Source organism: Xyrauchen texanus, chromosome 22 (assembly GCF_025860055.1).
Source record: "Xyrauchen texanus isolate HMW12.3.18 chromosome 22, RBS_HiC_50CHRs, whole genome shotgun sequence".
NCBI classification, from domain to species: domain Eukaryota; kingdom Metazoa; phylum Chordata; class Actinopteri; order Cypriniformes; family Catostomidae; genus Xyrauchen; species Xyrauchen texanus.
In genome coordinates this window covers 35,562,810-35,578,679 of record NC_068297.1, presented here as the reverse complement: position 1 = coordinate 35,578,679, position 15,870 = coordinate 35,562,810, and the positions used below count along the sequence as shown (strand labels likewise).

Below are 15,870 nucleotides of genomic sequence, written 5' to 3'. Positions count from 1 at the left end.
TTCCCAAATCAGCTGGACCGACTGGGGGTGAAGCCTCCACTCTCAACTGGGCAACTCGGTGGTCATCCAGCCGCGTAGGCTGTGGGGAGGACGGAGGGTTCCAGTCTAGCCCCAGTCGAGTCATCCATGTCAGACACCGGACCACTCTCCGATACAGCGGCGAGCTCATCTGGCTCGGGGGGCTCAAGAGGATAGGCAGGCTGGACGTGAGGCGAGCCGCTGTTACCTCGAGCCCAGACGGAAGTTAATGAGCGTACCCGGCGAAACTGCATCAGCCATCCCCAAATCCCTTCCATCGCCAGCTGGGTCGTCCTCAATCCCGTGGGAAGGAGCAACACAGGGGGCGGCTGGAGTGGCGTTCCTTCTTAGGAAGGAAAGCCACGACCGTAACGTTGCCATGGTCATGTTCTCATAATGAGAAACTGGGCAACTCGGTGGTCATCCAGCCGCGTAGGCTGTGGGGAGGACGGAGGGTTCCAGTCTAGCCCCACGCTAACGCGGCCCGGGCAAGCATGTCGGACATCTGGCCATCAGCCTCAGACTGGGCGTGCTGGCCCGAAGGCGGCAGCCCAGTCGAGTCATCCGTGTCAGACACCAGACCACTCTCGTAATGAGAACATGAGCCATCCACAAACGCTGCCCAGACACACGAGACAGCCCCTATGGGGTCAAGAGTGGAGAGCACTCTACCGCATCCAGGAACTACACAGGGGTGGAAGGGCATCTTTATAAAGATGAGTCCTGAAAAGGACGTTCAACGCCAGCTGTGTATACGCACTTTTAGAGAAGTAACTCTTTTAACTGCGCTGTCGAAGTGCCCAGGGGCAAAGCTGCACTGCCATGCAGAGAAGGAGAAAGCCGCTGATATGCACCGTAGATCCAATAGCAATCGCTCCGAGATGGGACAGTGTGTGACTCGCAGATCACTGCATACACAACCGGTCAGCTCCGAAGAAATTTTCTGAATGAAACAGATGCATTTCCCTCCCTTTATACCCGTATGTCTAGAAATTCTGTCTGCAAATTTCTCATTGGCCTTTTCTCATAGATCAGAGATGCAAAAGGCTGTCAAGAGAGACCCCTAGTGTTGCTTCTTCAACACAAAGTCGAAGTGAGGGACAAATGGCGAAACAAAGACTGTGGCAAACAAAGTGAGAAGATTCAAAACAGAATGCATGACATCAATGATGTCAAAGGAAAAAAACTAAAAACGAAAATCACAATCAGAAAAGGACTTGTACCTTTAGCAAAGAGAAACAGACGTAGATTTTCTTCATATCAGGCCCCAGGTCTAATGTTACCTCAGGGTCAGGGTCTTCCAGAAACACCCTTATCTGCTCTTCTAGCCTAAAACACAAAAACACAAACTCAAAATATTAGAATAATCTTCATGCCTCACTAGTTAAAGAATACAAACAAATATTTTAAGGGTGGAATTATCTCTTAAAGAAACAGTTCAACCAAAAGTGAAAGCGTTGTCATTCCAACCATGTGGGTTGATTCTGAGCGCTATTCTGTATAGCGGAGGATGCAGCAGACTACAATGATCTGACACACTCTGGCAAGACTGGACATATGTATGTACATCATATACAGTACTGTGCAGCATTTTTAAGCACTTGTGAAAAAAACAAACAACACTCAAACTCTCTCACAAATTAGACCTACACCTGAGAAAACAAAAGACATCACTGTGCGAAAAACCCAGCTTAATAAACATTGTCCACCTGACATCCCGCCACCAACATTCTGCCCCACAAATTCCAGCTGTTCTCTCTCTCTCACCCTTGTCTCCCCCACAAGGCACACACACAGACACACAAAATGTATATGTGAAAATGTAACAAAAAAAAAACATGAAAACAAATCATTTAACTAGGCATGTTTGATGTAATGTAAGAGTTCTCTGTGCAACTGGTAAAATGTTCTTTTTCCCAGGTTTGTAAAACTTAATGACACAAAGTTATAAGGTCTTTGCCAAATACTGAATAATTCTGGAGGTCTATCCCCCTCATTGCCTGTATGTTAATAAGGTTAAACCCCAGGAAGGCAAGAACCCATTCACCCCCAAATTCTCATTGTTCAAAGGATAATACCATTTGGTACAATATTTGTCTGGATATTAAAGGAAAGCTGGCCCAGAGCTCTGGGTTGTCTGTAGTCAGATGATCACACACCTTAATGTGTGTAACTTTAATAATAGGATAATAGGAATCTGCATTCAGATCTCCCATGCTTTGCAATTACATGTAGTTTTCTCAACTACCAGGTATGTTCTTTGACTTGTTTCTTATTTTTAGAAATGTTTGTTTATTCTGATCATTTGTGAAATTGGCTTTGATTTAAATATCTGTAACTTATGTTTTAAATCCTACCTGGCAAATAAATTGTTATTATTTGATTAATTCTGTATTCCTTCGAAATCGTTTCATTACTGGAGCTTTAATATAGGAGGAAGCCAATTAAATAATTTCAGTTTGAATTTCATTAGAACAGAACTATACTGGAGCTTTAATATAAGAGAAACCACCCTGGATATAACTAGGAGTGGTGGTGTAGTGGGCTAAAGCACATAACTGTTAATCTGAAGGTCACTGGTTTGATCCCCACGACCACCACCATTGTGTCCTTAACTCCAGGTTGCTCCGGGGGGATTGTCCCTGTAATAAATGCACTGTAAGTCACTTTGGATAAAAGCGTCTGCTAAATGCATAAATGTAAATGTAAACCAGGTAGGACAGCCACCAAGGAGACACGCAGAGGAGAAAGTCATTAAACGACCCTGTTTGTATAACAGATCAAAAGGACAATAAATAGAAGAGGATTTAGAGTAATCATTAACCTAAAAAAGTTATATTAAAAGAATGATCAGAAAATAATTAGTGCTTTAATCAAAATTAGAGGTATTTAAATTGGAGTCAGATTAATATAAAATTGGAGTCAGATCAAATTAATAATTGTAGCGTCTGGAGGAATCAATGAAGGATAATCATTAACTCAGCAGATTCATGAATATAAAGAACTCCCTGTAAGACCACCGAAATAGCACCAGCTAGCCTGTGATAGTACAATGAACTATTGACAGAGAGACACTCGAACTATTGACAGAGGATCCTCGTGGTGCTTTCTAAAACCCCCGCACATGTGACACCCTGTGCTTCACCACGTGAGAAAAGGGCACGTGAAAAGTTGGCAACAGAGAATGTGTGTGTCTTTCAGTTAAAACCTAGAAATGTTTATTCTTAAGAAAATACGTTTAATATGTTGTGTATTTCTGATGTTAGATCAAAACTAGTTGAAACTTATTTTGTTGTAGAGTTTAAACTCTGAGGCCGTATATTTAATAGCCTGAGAGAGTATATCCACTTTTTAGTGTACTAAATACACATTTCTTGGTATCAAATTAAACCTTACGACTTGTCCGAGCTGAATATAAAAATAAGATTACCTTAGAATTGTATTCTGCTATGTTTTACCATCTTTTGGGTTATTCAAGCCAAAGCCGGACCCGGTCATGCAAATGAGCCTTGACGGGACAAAGGGACATCTCATGCCCAAAATAAGGGAGAATTTTACGACCTCCAAAGGAATGTGCAGAGATTGCTGACTCTCACTTAATTCTTACTGTGAAGGAGAAATTAATTCTTTTAATCCTATATATTCTATATATATATCCATGTGATAAATGTATTGACATGTATCTAATGTTCCATCTCATGATATCCCTTTTCTGTTGTTTGGTCTATGTTTTCTTGCAAACTCTAATGGGTTAATGTTTCAGACTTTGCATACTATGGTTAACTGAAATCATATGTGTGGCACATTTGGTCTCTATAACTTGGTATTTTGAAGATCGAAATGACTGTGTACATGATATGTCGATAACAACAACATATTAGTATTACAAGAATATCTCCTAGTTTCTTCATTGGCTACCACCCCTCCAGGGTGCACACCCTTAGAACAAAGAGCAATAAACCAAATTCCGCCTGGAACTTCCACCCTTCTTATTGGTCGAGCCAATGAGAGGTGGGACACGTTTTCTAAGGTTATAAATTGCATCCACTCTTACTCTTCGTTCTCTTACTCTTATCTTTTTTTGCTGCCCCCACTTCATCTCACCTATTCCCCTGGGACGCTCCCGGATCTCTTCAAGCTTTCTTACATCTCTTTTTACTTCCCTACTTCACTTCTTCTGGATCTCGTCAAGCAATATTACCCTCTCTCACGTCTTCCCCCGATCTTCTGCAACCCTCCGGAACGCTCGTCAACTATTCAACAGTCACCCTCTAAGACGCCTCGAGTTTCCAGCAAGCAAACCATGCTCTGGAAACACCGAACCGAAATCCTCCGTCTCAAGAACACCACGAGGACACGATACACACGCAGCCTTGCTCAGCCACGCAAAAGGTCCTTTTGTGCAAGTATTATTCCATTGAAATTCAAATGCATCACAGTGTGTAATTTCCTTGCTGGCTTCAAAGGGTTAATTGTTGTAATAAGTTTGCCATGCCTCTAATAATTCTTTACTTTCCCTTACTGTGTTTATTTTGCTTATTTTATGTTTATTTTATGTTACATGTATGTCTGTCAAGTGTAGTGATATATCATAGTGCCTTATATTAAAATCAATTATACGCTGGATTGTCTGTGTTTGTTGGTCATAAAGCAAAGCCTCTTTAATGTGCGATTTTAAGGTACAAGCTGGTATTATCAAAGTAAGTTAACGTGCTTTTGATGAATAAGCTTATAACTAAGAATAACCCTTCTGGAGAATTGATCAAGTGTATCGAATAAAGTGGTTCGGCGGACGAACTGACTGGTTGCGGTAGCCTACGGGTCAATTCCATTAAGGTGTTATTAAAATTAATATAGCCTGTCTGCATATGATGTATATCGATAATTAATTATAATTCGTTGTGTTTAATTATATATATATATTTGAAGCAGACTCTTGGACTATATAAGCCCTTTTTGGGGCGTTTTATACGTATTGGTATCTGGGTCACACCGTATGATTAATCATGGATTACGATCATTGGAATTAATTGTACATTCCCCAAACCTGACCTGCATACCCTACATATAATGGTGGAGAATGCGGGCACATTTTAAGCTTTGTTTTGTGAACGAAAGCATTGTCAATTTTGTGTATTTTTGGTTGTTAATTCTGTACGCGAGCGCACCGAACTGAAAGGCACAAAAAGCCATCCCAGTTCAGCACGATTAACGAGTTGCTAAATAATGTTTAAACATTTGTTGCCACTGTCGAGTGATAAAGTAAACTGCAGTTCATAATATTGAAATTGCTTCTGTAAAGACGCGCTATATTTTAATATTACAAAATCCCCTGTTCAGAACGATGTTCTTCTGTCGGGGCGATAAAAAGATTGAGTGAAGCGATGCTCCTTTTCTCATCTTAGTAAGGCCTGAGATTATAAACGTTATAAAATTAACTCCTGTTTACATTGACGTAGCTAATCAATCGGAAACCTAATACATATTGAATAAGTGCTATATTTCTGATGTATATGGGAGCCGAACAACAGACGTACAATTCCTGTTGTCCACATTTACTCGTAGTGCAGGAAAAGAATCTGCCACGCCGTTTATGTGAAGCATAGCACCAAAAAGAAAGAAAAAAAAACAGTCCCGCCGAGGTTTCAATTGAATAATTGTGATTTTGCAGAAAATCCAAGCATGAGAACTCTCTCTCGGATTTGAAATCACACAGAATGTTATTCCGCAGACAAACACTAGAGGGCAGCCTGTAAGTGCTTGATTAGTTCTCAAGTTATTCCCACCCCATGACGTCATCTTGCGCGTGCGCAAGTACGCCATCGTGTGGACATTAGCAGACAGGTCATATATATTTATTTAATTTAGTTCTCAAGTTACTCCCACACCATGACGTCATCTTGCGTGTGCGCAAGAACGCCATCGTGTGGACGTTAGCATGTAACACTCCACAATAATAAAGTTGAGTATCACAAAATATAATGGGAACAATAGTCCCGTTTCTATAGGCTATGGAGTAGAAAAAAAAATGTTACTCAACACTGACGATTAAACAATCAACCAAGTGTATTTACAAACCCAAAATAATATTTACAATAATAGAATACAAGGTGCAAGTGAGTGTAAACGTGGAGTTCAGAGTGCACAGAGTTATTGACAGTGTTTAGATCAGCCTCACCGGGAATTTTGATAGTCCGTGAGCACGATCAAGTGATGATGACTGGTGTATGTCCTCAGATAAAAAATAATCCAGGCTGCGAGCCAAACGAATATACTCCCAAAGAGGAACGGCGACCTCGCGCTTCCAGGTCAGTCAGCAATAGTAATCCAATTTGTGAATGAGCGGTTTTGTGAATGAGCGTTTTTGTGAATGAGCCTCCTGAAAACCGGCATACCGGTTCCTTAAATAGAAAATGACAGTATCTTCCTGTTTACGTGGCAGGACATCACGTGACGCGAAACCACGAGAAGTTCTCGCGTGAACAGAAATCGGGATCAATACACCACAGATGAGGAAATACAGAATACAGGGGAAAAGCAATACAACTTATAGGTGTCTAACCTAATGACTAACATAATTAGTTTTATGTCATAAACCTTATATATATATAACATCCCCTTATGTGGCCACGCTACATAGATCCCCCCCCCCAGCCATCGGCATAGGAGGAGATCGTCCGTACCAGCGTTTTAGGTTAACCACATTTAAGATTTCTGTTTTACATGGGTCTCCCCAACGAACAGTGTAATTTATTGGCCCCATTTTTTTTATTACTTCAGCTGGGCCCTCCCACTTGGGCGCTAGCTTAGCAGAGTATTTATTCGAGGAAGACGAGAGAGGGTGAGTTTTAACCCAGACTAGATCACCCAGCTGAAACTGCGCATCTTTCCGTCGGGCATTATATTATCTAGCTTGTCTAGATTGTTGCACCCCTACTCGGTGCTTTACCTCCTCTGCCATGATCTTCTGTCTTTCAATTATATTATATGATGTTTGGTCAGGAGTGGGGTTTTTGAGGATCAACCTCTCTAGTGGACCGTGAAGCTATCTGCCCAGCATTAATTCAGCCGGAGTTCTCCCTGTTGTTTCTTGGTGTGCCGTGTTGATAGCAAACCTCAGCTCAGGTAACCACTGGTCCCATGTTTGATGGTATTGTCCCACATATGACGCAATCATAGTTTTTACTGTCCTGTTTATTCTTTCTGTGAGGTGTGTTTGAGGATGATCACTGGTAGTGAGTTTTTGTATGCTTCCCCAGGACCTGCATAGCTCTGACAGTACGTTAGAAGTGAATTGTGCTCCCCGGTCAGAAATGATGTATTTTGGGACCCCCCATCGGGTGAAGATTTCTTCCCTGAGAATTTTGACGATCTTCTGTGTTTTACTATCTCTAAGGGGAACATCTCTACCCATTTGGTGTAATAGTCAACTATGACCAGAAGTGTTCTGTTTTTTACTGATAGGAAAAGGTCCCATAAAATCCATCCCCAAGGTGTGACCTGGTTCTGTCACTTGCGTCTGTTGTAAGAATCCGCTGGGTTTTGTATTGTCATGTTTATATTTTTGACAGGTATCGCATCCCTTGACGTACTGCCAGACATCCTTACGGACAGTTGGCCACCACGCCACCTCCAAGAGCCTCAGTAAGGTTTTCAGCCGTCCCAGATGTCCTCCCAGCGGGTTATCGTGTACGTAATGCAAGAAACCAGGAATTAATGCCTGAGGAACAACCAGTTGGAATTTATTTCCAATGTTCTTGACAGCAACCCGGCGATATAACACCCCCTGGTGGACCTCAAAGGTAATTTGGTTATCCTGAACCTTTCTGTTTTTTTGGGCCAGTTGGAGGAGAGACACCGTATTGTCATGACTTTGTGCTTGTGAGATTTCCTCTAACGTGTGGGGTATGTCAGAGGCACATTTTGATTTTATTATGGCTAGACAGGGCACACTTTCACTTTCAGGAGCTTCACAGACTCGTGACAAGGCATCTGGTCCCAGGTTCAGACATCCTCTTCTGTGATGTACTTGGAAGATGAATTGCTGCAGCCTAACTGTCCACCGGGTCAGCCGAGAGGAGGTTTTAGGGCAATTGAAGGCCCAAGTTAAGGCAGCATGATCGCTGTAAATGTCGAACTGTCTTCCTTCAAGGTAATGTCTCCATTTTTCCACTGCCCAGACTACATCTAGACACTCTTTTTCAGCCGTCGAATAATTCACTTCAGGTCCACGCAATGTTCGTGATGCGTAAGCTATTACTCGTTCCCCCTCAGGAGTTTGCTGGGTAATAATGGCTCCTAAGCCCACATCACTGGCATCTGTATGAACCTGGAAAGGTTGATTGAGGTCAGGTTGCATCAATACTGGGGGGTCTTGTAATATTTGTTTGATAGTCTCCAGGCTGGTTTGGCACTCAGGAGTCCAATCCCACTTAACTCCTTTCTTTTTCAGGTTGTTTAATGGAGCTGTGATATCGGCAAAATGGGGAATGAACTTGTGGTACCACCCGGCTAATCCCAAGAAGCGTTGGAGGGCTTTAATGTCTTTGGGAGGAGGATATTCAGCTACCGCTCTGGTCTTTTCAGGCTCGACCTCCACTCCTTTTTCTGAGACTATATGTCCAAGAAACTTCAGCTGCTTCTTAAAGAAGTGACACTTCTTCATGTTCAGAGTAAGCAAAGCTTGGTTTAGTCTTTGCAGAATGGTGTTCAGATGTTGTACATGTTCTGGTAAAGACCTTGAATAGATTATGATGTCATCAATGTAAACGAAACAAAACTTCCCTCTCAACTCTGCTAGGACCTTCTCCATCAGCCTCTGGAAGGTGGCAGCGGCATTCCGTAATCCATATGGCATGGAGCGGAACTGGAATAGACCTTGAGAGGTGATGAAGGCTGTTTTCTCTTTACTACTTTCCTCCATTTCTACCTGCCAGTACCCTGACTGCAAATCTAATGTGCTGAACCAGGAGGTGCCTTCCATGGATTCTAAGATGTCATGAATGATTGGCATTGGATAGGCGTCAGGTACGGTCTTACTATTAAGCCTCCTATAATCCACACAGAACCTGTAGGAACCATCAGGTTTGGGGACGAGGACTACAGGTGATGACCAAGGAGAGAAAGAAGGCTTGATGATATAGTCTCGTAGCATTTGTTCTACTTGCTCATCGATAATCTTCTTTTTGAACGGTGAGACTCTATAAGCTCTGGATCTCATGGGCATTTCGTCAGACAGTATAATTTTGTGCTGTTCCACAGATGTTTTTCCCAGGACTTGAGAGGTGGTACGAGGCCAATTATCCATCAGCTTTTTCAATTCTTCCTGATTGTCGGAGTCCCATCTGGGAATAACTTGTGTGTGTAAGTAAGGAATGGATGAAGTTGGAGGTAAGGCATATAGACTCACCGCAGCGGTCATGCCTAGGTTTTCTCCCATCAGATGTGAAGACAATACAGGATTAAGATGGGCAGTTAGAAATGGATAATAAATATATCCTTTGCCCATTTTCAGTCCATATCTCAATTGTCCCACATCCACTATGGCTTCAGTGGCTCTCAGGAAGTCCAGACCAGCTATAAGGGGAAAGGCCAGGTGAGCATCCTTCATAACATAGGTGTCCAACCTGCATATCTTGTCATGCCACTCATAACAGACTGTCTTCCTGTTGATCGCCTGGTGCATTTTTCCATCAACCATAATGAACCGCTGAAGAGGGACTGGAGGGTCAGGTTTCGTTTCCCCTCCTAACTGTCTCCACAGGCTTTCCTGAATAAGGGTGTATGTGCTCCCTGTATCCAGCACCACCTTCACCTCTTGTCCTTTTATCATTATCGGCACTACTAGAAGGGATGTCATAGGGTGGGGTTGTGCAATGGATACTCCTGCTAGATTTTTAACCGTATGGCGTTCAGGTGGTCTTTTAGTTGTAGTCTCTTTGCTGTTCAATTTGCCCACTTTCTGCCAGTAATCTTTTGCTCCCATCCAGTCCTTCTCCACCATAGATCCCACCTTCACCAGCTGTTCCACTGTTTTCACCGTCCCTCTCAGACAGCCCGCAACCCTTGGGTTGATGTTATTAAGAATTCGGCTCACCATCTCCTCTTCGGTGATAGCTGGCTTCCATTTGAGGCAGAGGGCTCGGTAATCATAGGCGAAATCTCTCAAACGCTAACTGGGTTGCTGCACCAGTGATCTTAACTTGTCCTCCACTTCCGTGAGGTAATCCTCTGGGAGAAATGCAGACATAAAAGCATTTTTGAAAGACTGCCAATCATTGATCTTGTTTTTTTCAGCCTTCCACCAACTCTGAGCGGGTCCTTTGAGCACTGTACTCAGGGTGCCAACGAGCTCCACACTAGGCAGGGGTCTAATGGCCAGATAATTTTCTACCTGTTCGATGAAATGTAGTACGTCTGATGTCTCACCGGATTCACCGAAGGAAGGAAATTCCAGACGGATAGGGGGTTTCCCACAGAAAGATGACATACTGGGCATACATGAAGGGTGAGCCATGTTCGATATTTGTGCTCCAGCCGTAACATCATAGGTAGCATTGCCTCTGTTAACAGGGGGGACTTTAAGTCTTGTAGCTGGTACGGGAGTATTTAAGACATTAGCAGTAGATAGGGAAGAGGCAGGGTACAAAGGCTGTATTTGAGAACGAGATGGGGTACTGGTGAATCTTAACCTTTTCATTTGATTTTCCCATCTTGCATCTCTCCGTAGGAAACAGTCAACCACCGCTCTCTCCAACTTTTCTACAGACCTCTGGAAATCATCTTCTAACTCTGCTAAGCCAGCGTCCACTGACTCCCGGAAACTAGTTTCCCTATTAAGGGAACTATCCACAGACTGTTTTAATTCCTGTTCATTATGTTGTATTTTTGCATTAAGAGCCAATAAATCCACCTTCAGTTTATCAATCTCCATTTGCATTGTTTGTACAACATTTATAGTCACAATCTCTCTTTCAACATCATCACCATCAGCATCTTCATCAGAATTATACAATGAACTTAGCATAGATGCTATTTCATCTGTCGGGTTACGTCTGGTAACAAACGGGCCCGCAGTGAAATCAGCAGCCTGAGTTTCATCATAGTTATACCTTAACTCATTTACATCAGTCTCAATTTCATCAGTATTTAGATTAATTCTTCCACCATTTGCCTGTGTCATTTCCTCCATATTTATGTACACAAAAAAACACTATCACTAAAAAGAAACAGCACGTAGTCCCCGTACGGGCCACCACTACGTAACACTCCACAATAATAAAGTTGAGTATCACAAAATATAATGGGAACAATAGTCCCGTTTCTATAGGCTATGGAGTAGAAAAAAAAATGTTACTCAACACTGACGATTAAACAATCAACCAAGTGTATTTCCAAACCCAAAATAATATTTACAATAATAGAATACAAGGTGCAAGTGAGTGTAAACGTGAAGTTCAGAGTGCACAGAGTTATTGACAGTGTTTAGATCAGCCTCACCGGGAATTTTGATAGTCCGTGAGCACGATCAAGTGATGATGACTGGCGTATGTCCTCAGATAAAAAATAATCCAGGCTGCGAGCCAAACGAATATACTCCCAAAGAGGAACGGCGACCTCGCGCTTCCAGGTCAGTCAGCAATAGTAATCCAATTTGTGAATGAGCGGTTTTGTGAATGAGCGTTTTTGTGAATGAGCCTCCTGAAAACCGGCATACCGGTACCTTAAACAGAAAATGACAGTATCTTCCTGTTTACGTGGCAGGACATCACGTGACGCGAAACCAGGAGAAGTTCTCGCGTGAACAGAAATCGGGATCAATACACCACAGATGAGGAAATACAGAATACAGGAGAAAAGCAATACAACTTATAGGCCATAATGACTAACATAATTAGTTTTATGTCATAAACCTTATATATATAACATCTCCTTATGTGGCCACGCTACAAGCAGACAGGTCATATATATTTATTTAATTTAGTTCTCAAATTACTCCCACCCCATGACGTCATTGTGCGCGAGCACAAGTACGCCATCGTGTGGACATTCATTGTAGGTCATTCTTTTCTCAAATTCCTTCTCCCTGTGAATATGGTTTGACTGTCAATACATATTTGCATTTACAAGCTTTGCTTGTGCTAATATTATTGGATGTTAAACAATTCTTCTACCTCCGACTGTTACACTTAATTGGGTTCAAACAAGATTTGAATTTAAATTTAAAGTTAAGTCTCACTCCAGTGACTAGTGCCCACTTAGAGGAAACGGCGCCCCCTTTTGGTGGCCTCCCCTGCTAAGTCGGTTTATCACTTCCTTCCTCCTTGCGTTCTGTTTTAAAGTGGTTAATTTCCAGTTGGTTTATTTCAGATGCTATCACTGATATCTTACAGCAATCGTGATTATCATCAGATATAATCCTGATCTCTAACCTTTCGTACACTTATTCAAATTTGGTTTGAAACAAACACATTTCGAATGTAAATTTGAATTAAGTTTCTCATTTCAATTATTATCAATTAATGTGATTAATTATTATTAATATTATTTTTATTAATTTTTTTATTTTTATTTATTTATTTTCCTTTTTTTTGCTCTCCCTCTTTGATACTTTATTACGACTGTATCCTTACTATCTTAGATGCTACTTGACATCTCTTTGCACGCTTATTTAAATTGAGTTTAACAAGTTTAAATTTAATTTAAATTAAGTGTCTGTTCATCCTGCCTTGTTTACTTCTGTCTTTTCTTGTGGTTAGATTGTTTTGATAATTAACATCATTATCAAACTCCTTTACTTATCCTTATTTGGTAAAGCTTTCGCCTGTTATTTCTACACACATAATTACTCAATTTGGTTTAAACAAGAAAGCCTTAATTCACTTTAAGACTTTCACTTGCTAAATTCTGTTCTGTATTTGTATGTAGAATTCCCTAGTGTGCTGTGGTGATTCGACAGTCATCTCTGGTTGGTTCCCAGCAAGCTGGTTTATCCGACCGGCGTTACCGACGCTGGCCGTATGTGAATCTTGGACTTTTCTGTCTCTTTTCATTGGTGCGGCACGCAACGACATCAGCAATTTGGCACTCCAAAGGAAAGTCAACCCCGTCAGTCGACACACACGGCAAGTTTGGAATAATTACCTAAACCAGGGCCTGAACAGGGGCCACTCTTACGAGGGTTCTAGGGTAAATCCAAATCTTGTTGTGCCGTCTGACAGTTGACACCCTGGTGTTGCCGGTTGTGTTTAAAGTTAAGTTGTTTGAGAGGGCGCACCGTGATAGTAACAGAGGGCCCGGGTACACTGCGGTCCAGCGTTCGGGACCGTTGGAAAGATTGACCACGCGCTGGGCCCCAGCAGAGTGACATCGATTCACCCCAGGCAAACTAAAAGAAGGTAAAATCCATCCACCAGTATAGGCCACATAATAGTAGACATTCCCCCGGTCATTTAAGCATTTGGCCCATTTCTTTTCTTTCTCTCCCCTAAGCCACACCATCTTCCTAGGGTTTATACCTCGATAGCGCCCCACCCTGTTGGTCCTATCATAAACCCTAGCAGTGGTGGTAGACTTAGGCCCTTTTTCTCCTGCCTATCTATTCCTAACATTAATTGTGTTCTACTTTATTCTGCTGTTCTGTTCTGTCGTAGTGTGTACTTCTAGTTCACATTAAGACAGAGCCTACAAGAGCCATCAAGGAAAACTGAATAAAGAGACAAACAGGCAGCCCGCATCATCAGATGACCCTTGTGGGACCTACAGTCCCTAGGTCGAGAGCAACTGGACGCCGAATTGGACAGCCTGATGCCCACGATCCAACACAGAGCTACAACCACAAAGAATGTACCAAGATCATCGGAAGTCTTGCCCACAATCTCGTCGCCCAGGCACGGATAAATGAGAAAAGCAACCTCGACCTGGAGCAGGAGGCCGCAGCGCTAAAACTCCAAGCTGAGGAGGCCCGTAGGAACCAAGCCAAAACTCAGAGTCGCCTAGATCAGCTACGCCTCGAGACCGAGGAACAGCGAAAGGAAGAGGATGAAACGGACCCAGAACAGAAAAAGGAAGTAGAAAGACTTCAAAATGCTCTGGAAAACCTTCGCCGAGACACAGACCAAAGAGAACAGTCGGAGAGAAAAGCCAGAGAGGAACTCGACGAAAAGCTGCAACAAGGCGAGTCTCTCCTTGCAAGAGCAGAGACTGCACTAAAAGACAGAGATGCTAAAGCCAGAGCCTGTGAAAAGCACCTGAACATGGTCCGAGCTGAAATCCATGAACTTATTCAGTACAGAGACCATCTCCAATATGAACTTGACACTGTTCACAGAGAACTGAAACATTCTTATAGACTGCAAAGTGAACAGAAAAGGGAAACGCAAACCACAGAGTTTCCCCTGACCAGTGGGCCCAAGCTTTTCAGCCAAGAGCTCAGAGCTGAAAAGGGGGGTGAAAGCCCACCGTTCAACATGTCACCAGCCAGCTTCCAAGAACCCCCGTCAGCAACAAAAGGGTGGGAGCCCGCCCACAAATGCCTGGTCACTAACCACGGCATGGCTCCCAAAGAACGTGACAAGCTGGCCAGAAACATCCCTACTTTCACCCCAAATCCTGCAGGAGGCCACGACGTGCACGCCTACCTGCAAGACATACTTTCACTTGCACACTGTTCCCAACGTGACCATGCGGGACAGAGTGTACCTGCTAAGAATTACGTCTGGTCGCGATGTGCGCAGCTTCCTGGATCGACAACCAGAGACTGTCAAATCAGACTATCTACAGCTACGGCAGGCCTTCATCAGAGAATTCTCTGACCCAGAGTCAGAACAAGGACTCATCGCCGCTATGGACCTCAAACAGGCCAACTGGAAACTCCACAGGCCTACTACAACCGCATCCGACGAGCCTACTTCGGAGCACAGAACGAACTTGGTATGGAAGAAGATTTCAACTTCAAAACTCTTTTTCTCCGAAACCTGCATCCCATGGTGAGCCATCACTTAGGGGTCCTGGCCTGCCCTCGTAGCATGACTACCCAACAGCTGCGAGACTTAGCCCATAAAGCTTTCACCAAGCAGAAGATTGCTTCTGAAAATTCTGTGAAAAATCCCACCATTTGCCCTGTCACTGATCAGCGCTCAGAGCTGGCACTAGAGGGCACCCACCAGCACCACAGTAACAGACCTTTTTACCACGAGTCAAGACCGTTCCATGACAGAAGAGGGCAGCACAACCGTGATGGTGCTCGTCCTAAGCACCAGAGCCGGCACTTTGAAAGATTCTAAGACAGCCCACGGCCATCCCACAACCAAAAGGGTGGAGCCGTGGGAAGCCAACCAACGGCCCAGACAGAACCGAACCCCGTCGACTAGAACGTCCAGCCCAGACAGCCCGCAGCAGAAACCCTTCCGGCATGCTCCAGCCAAGTCCAAGTCCGCGCCTACCCCACAGAAAAACAGTGAGGCCACGGCGGAGAGATCGGATCCTGAAGTTTCTGAAAGAGCTTCTTCATAGAACACCTCACAAGAAAGTCAAAGAGGACAGGTCAGACTCCTCATGACTAAGTGTAAGGCCTGAAACCAACACCCTTCCTGACTGCCCTCCTACTGAACCAAGCACCCAGAACACCGCTCTTCAGACACAGACTACCGAACCAGCTATCACATCACCAAGTGACAGCGACACCCACTCACTGCAGTTGACAACCACACATCCTGCAGCGGACAACCCAATCCGTCACACCAGTGACCAAGCCCCTAAGATACCAGAAAGTGCTGTTTTGGTCGTGTGTCTCTGCACTGAGTCACCCGAGACCGACCCTAACTGCTTATCGATCACCACACAAGCCCCAAC

At 43.5% G+C, this 15,870-nt stretch overlaps 1 protein-coding gene across 2 annotated transcripts in view; it reads right to left on the bottom strand.

Annotated features, from left to right (window-relative positions):
* Window positions 1-15,870, bottom strand: part of kif6 (kinesin family member 6) — a 482,085-nt gene that overhangs the window by 315,512 nt on the left and 150,703 nt on the right. For both annotated transcript variants that reach the window (XM_052153424.1, XM_052153425.1), the window contains one exon: window positions 1,242-1,347. In XM_052153424.1, coding sequence (XP_052009384.1) covers window positions 1,242-1,347 — 106 coding nt within the window. The remainder of the gene's footprint in view (window positions 1-1,241; window positions 1,348-15,870) is intronic.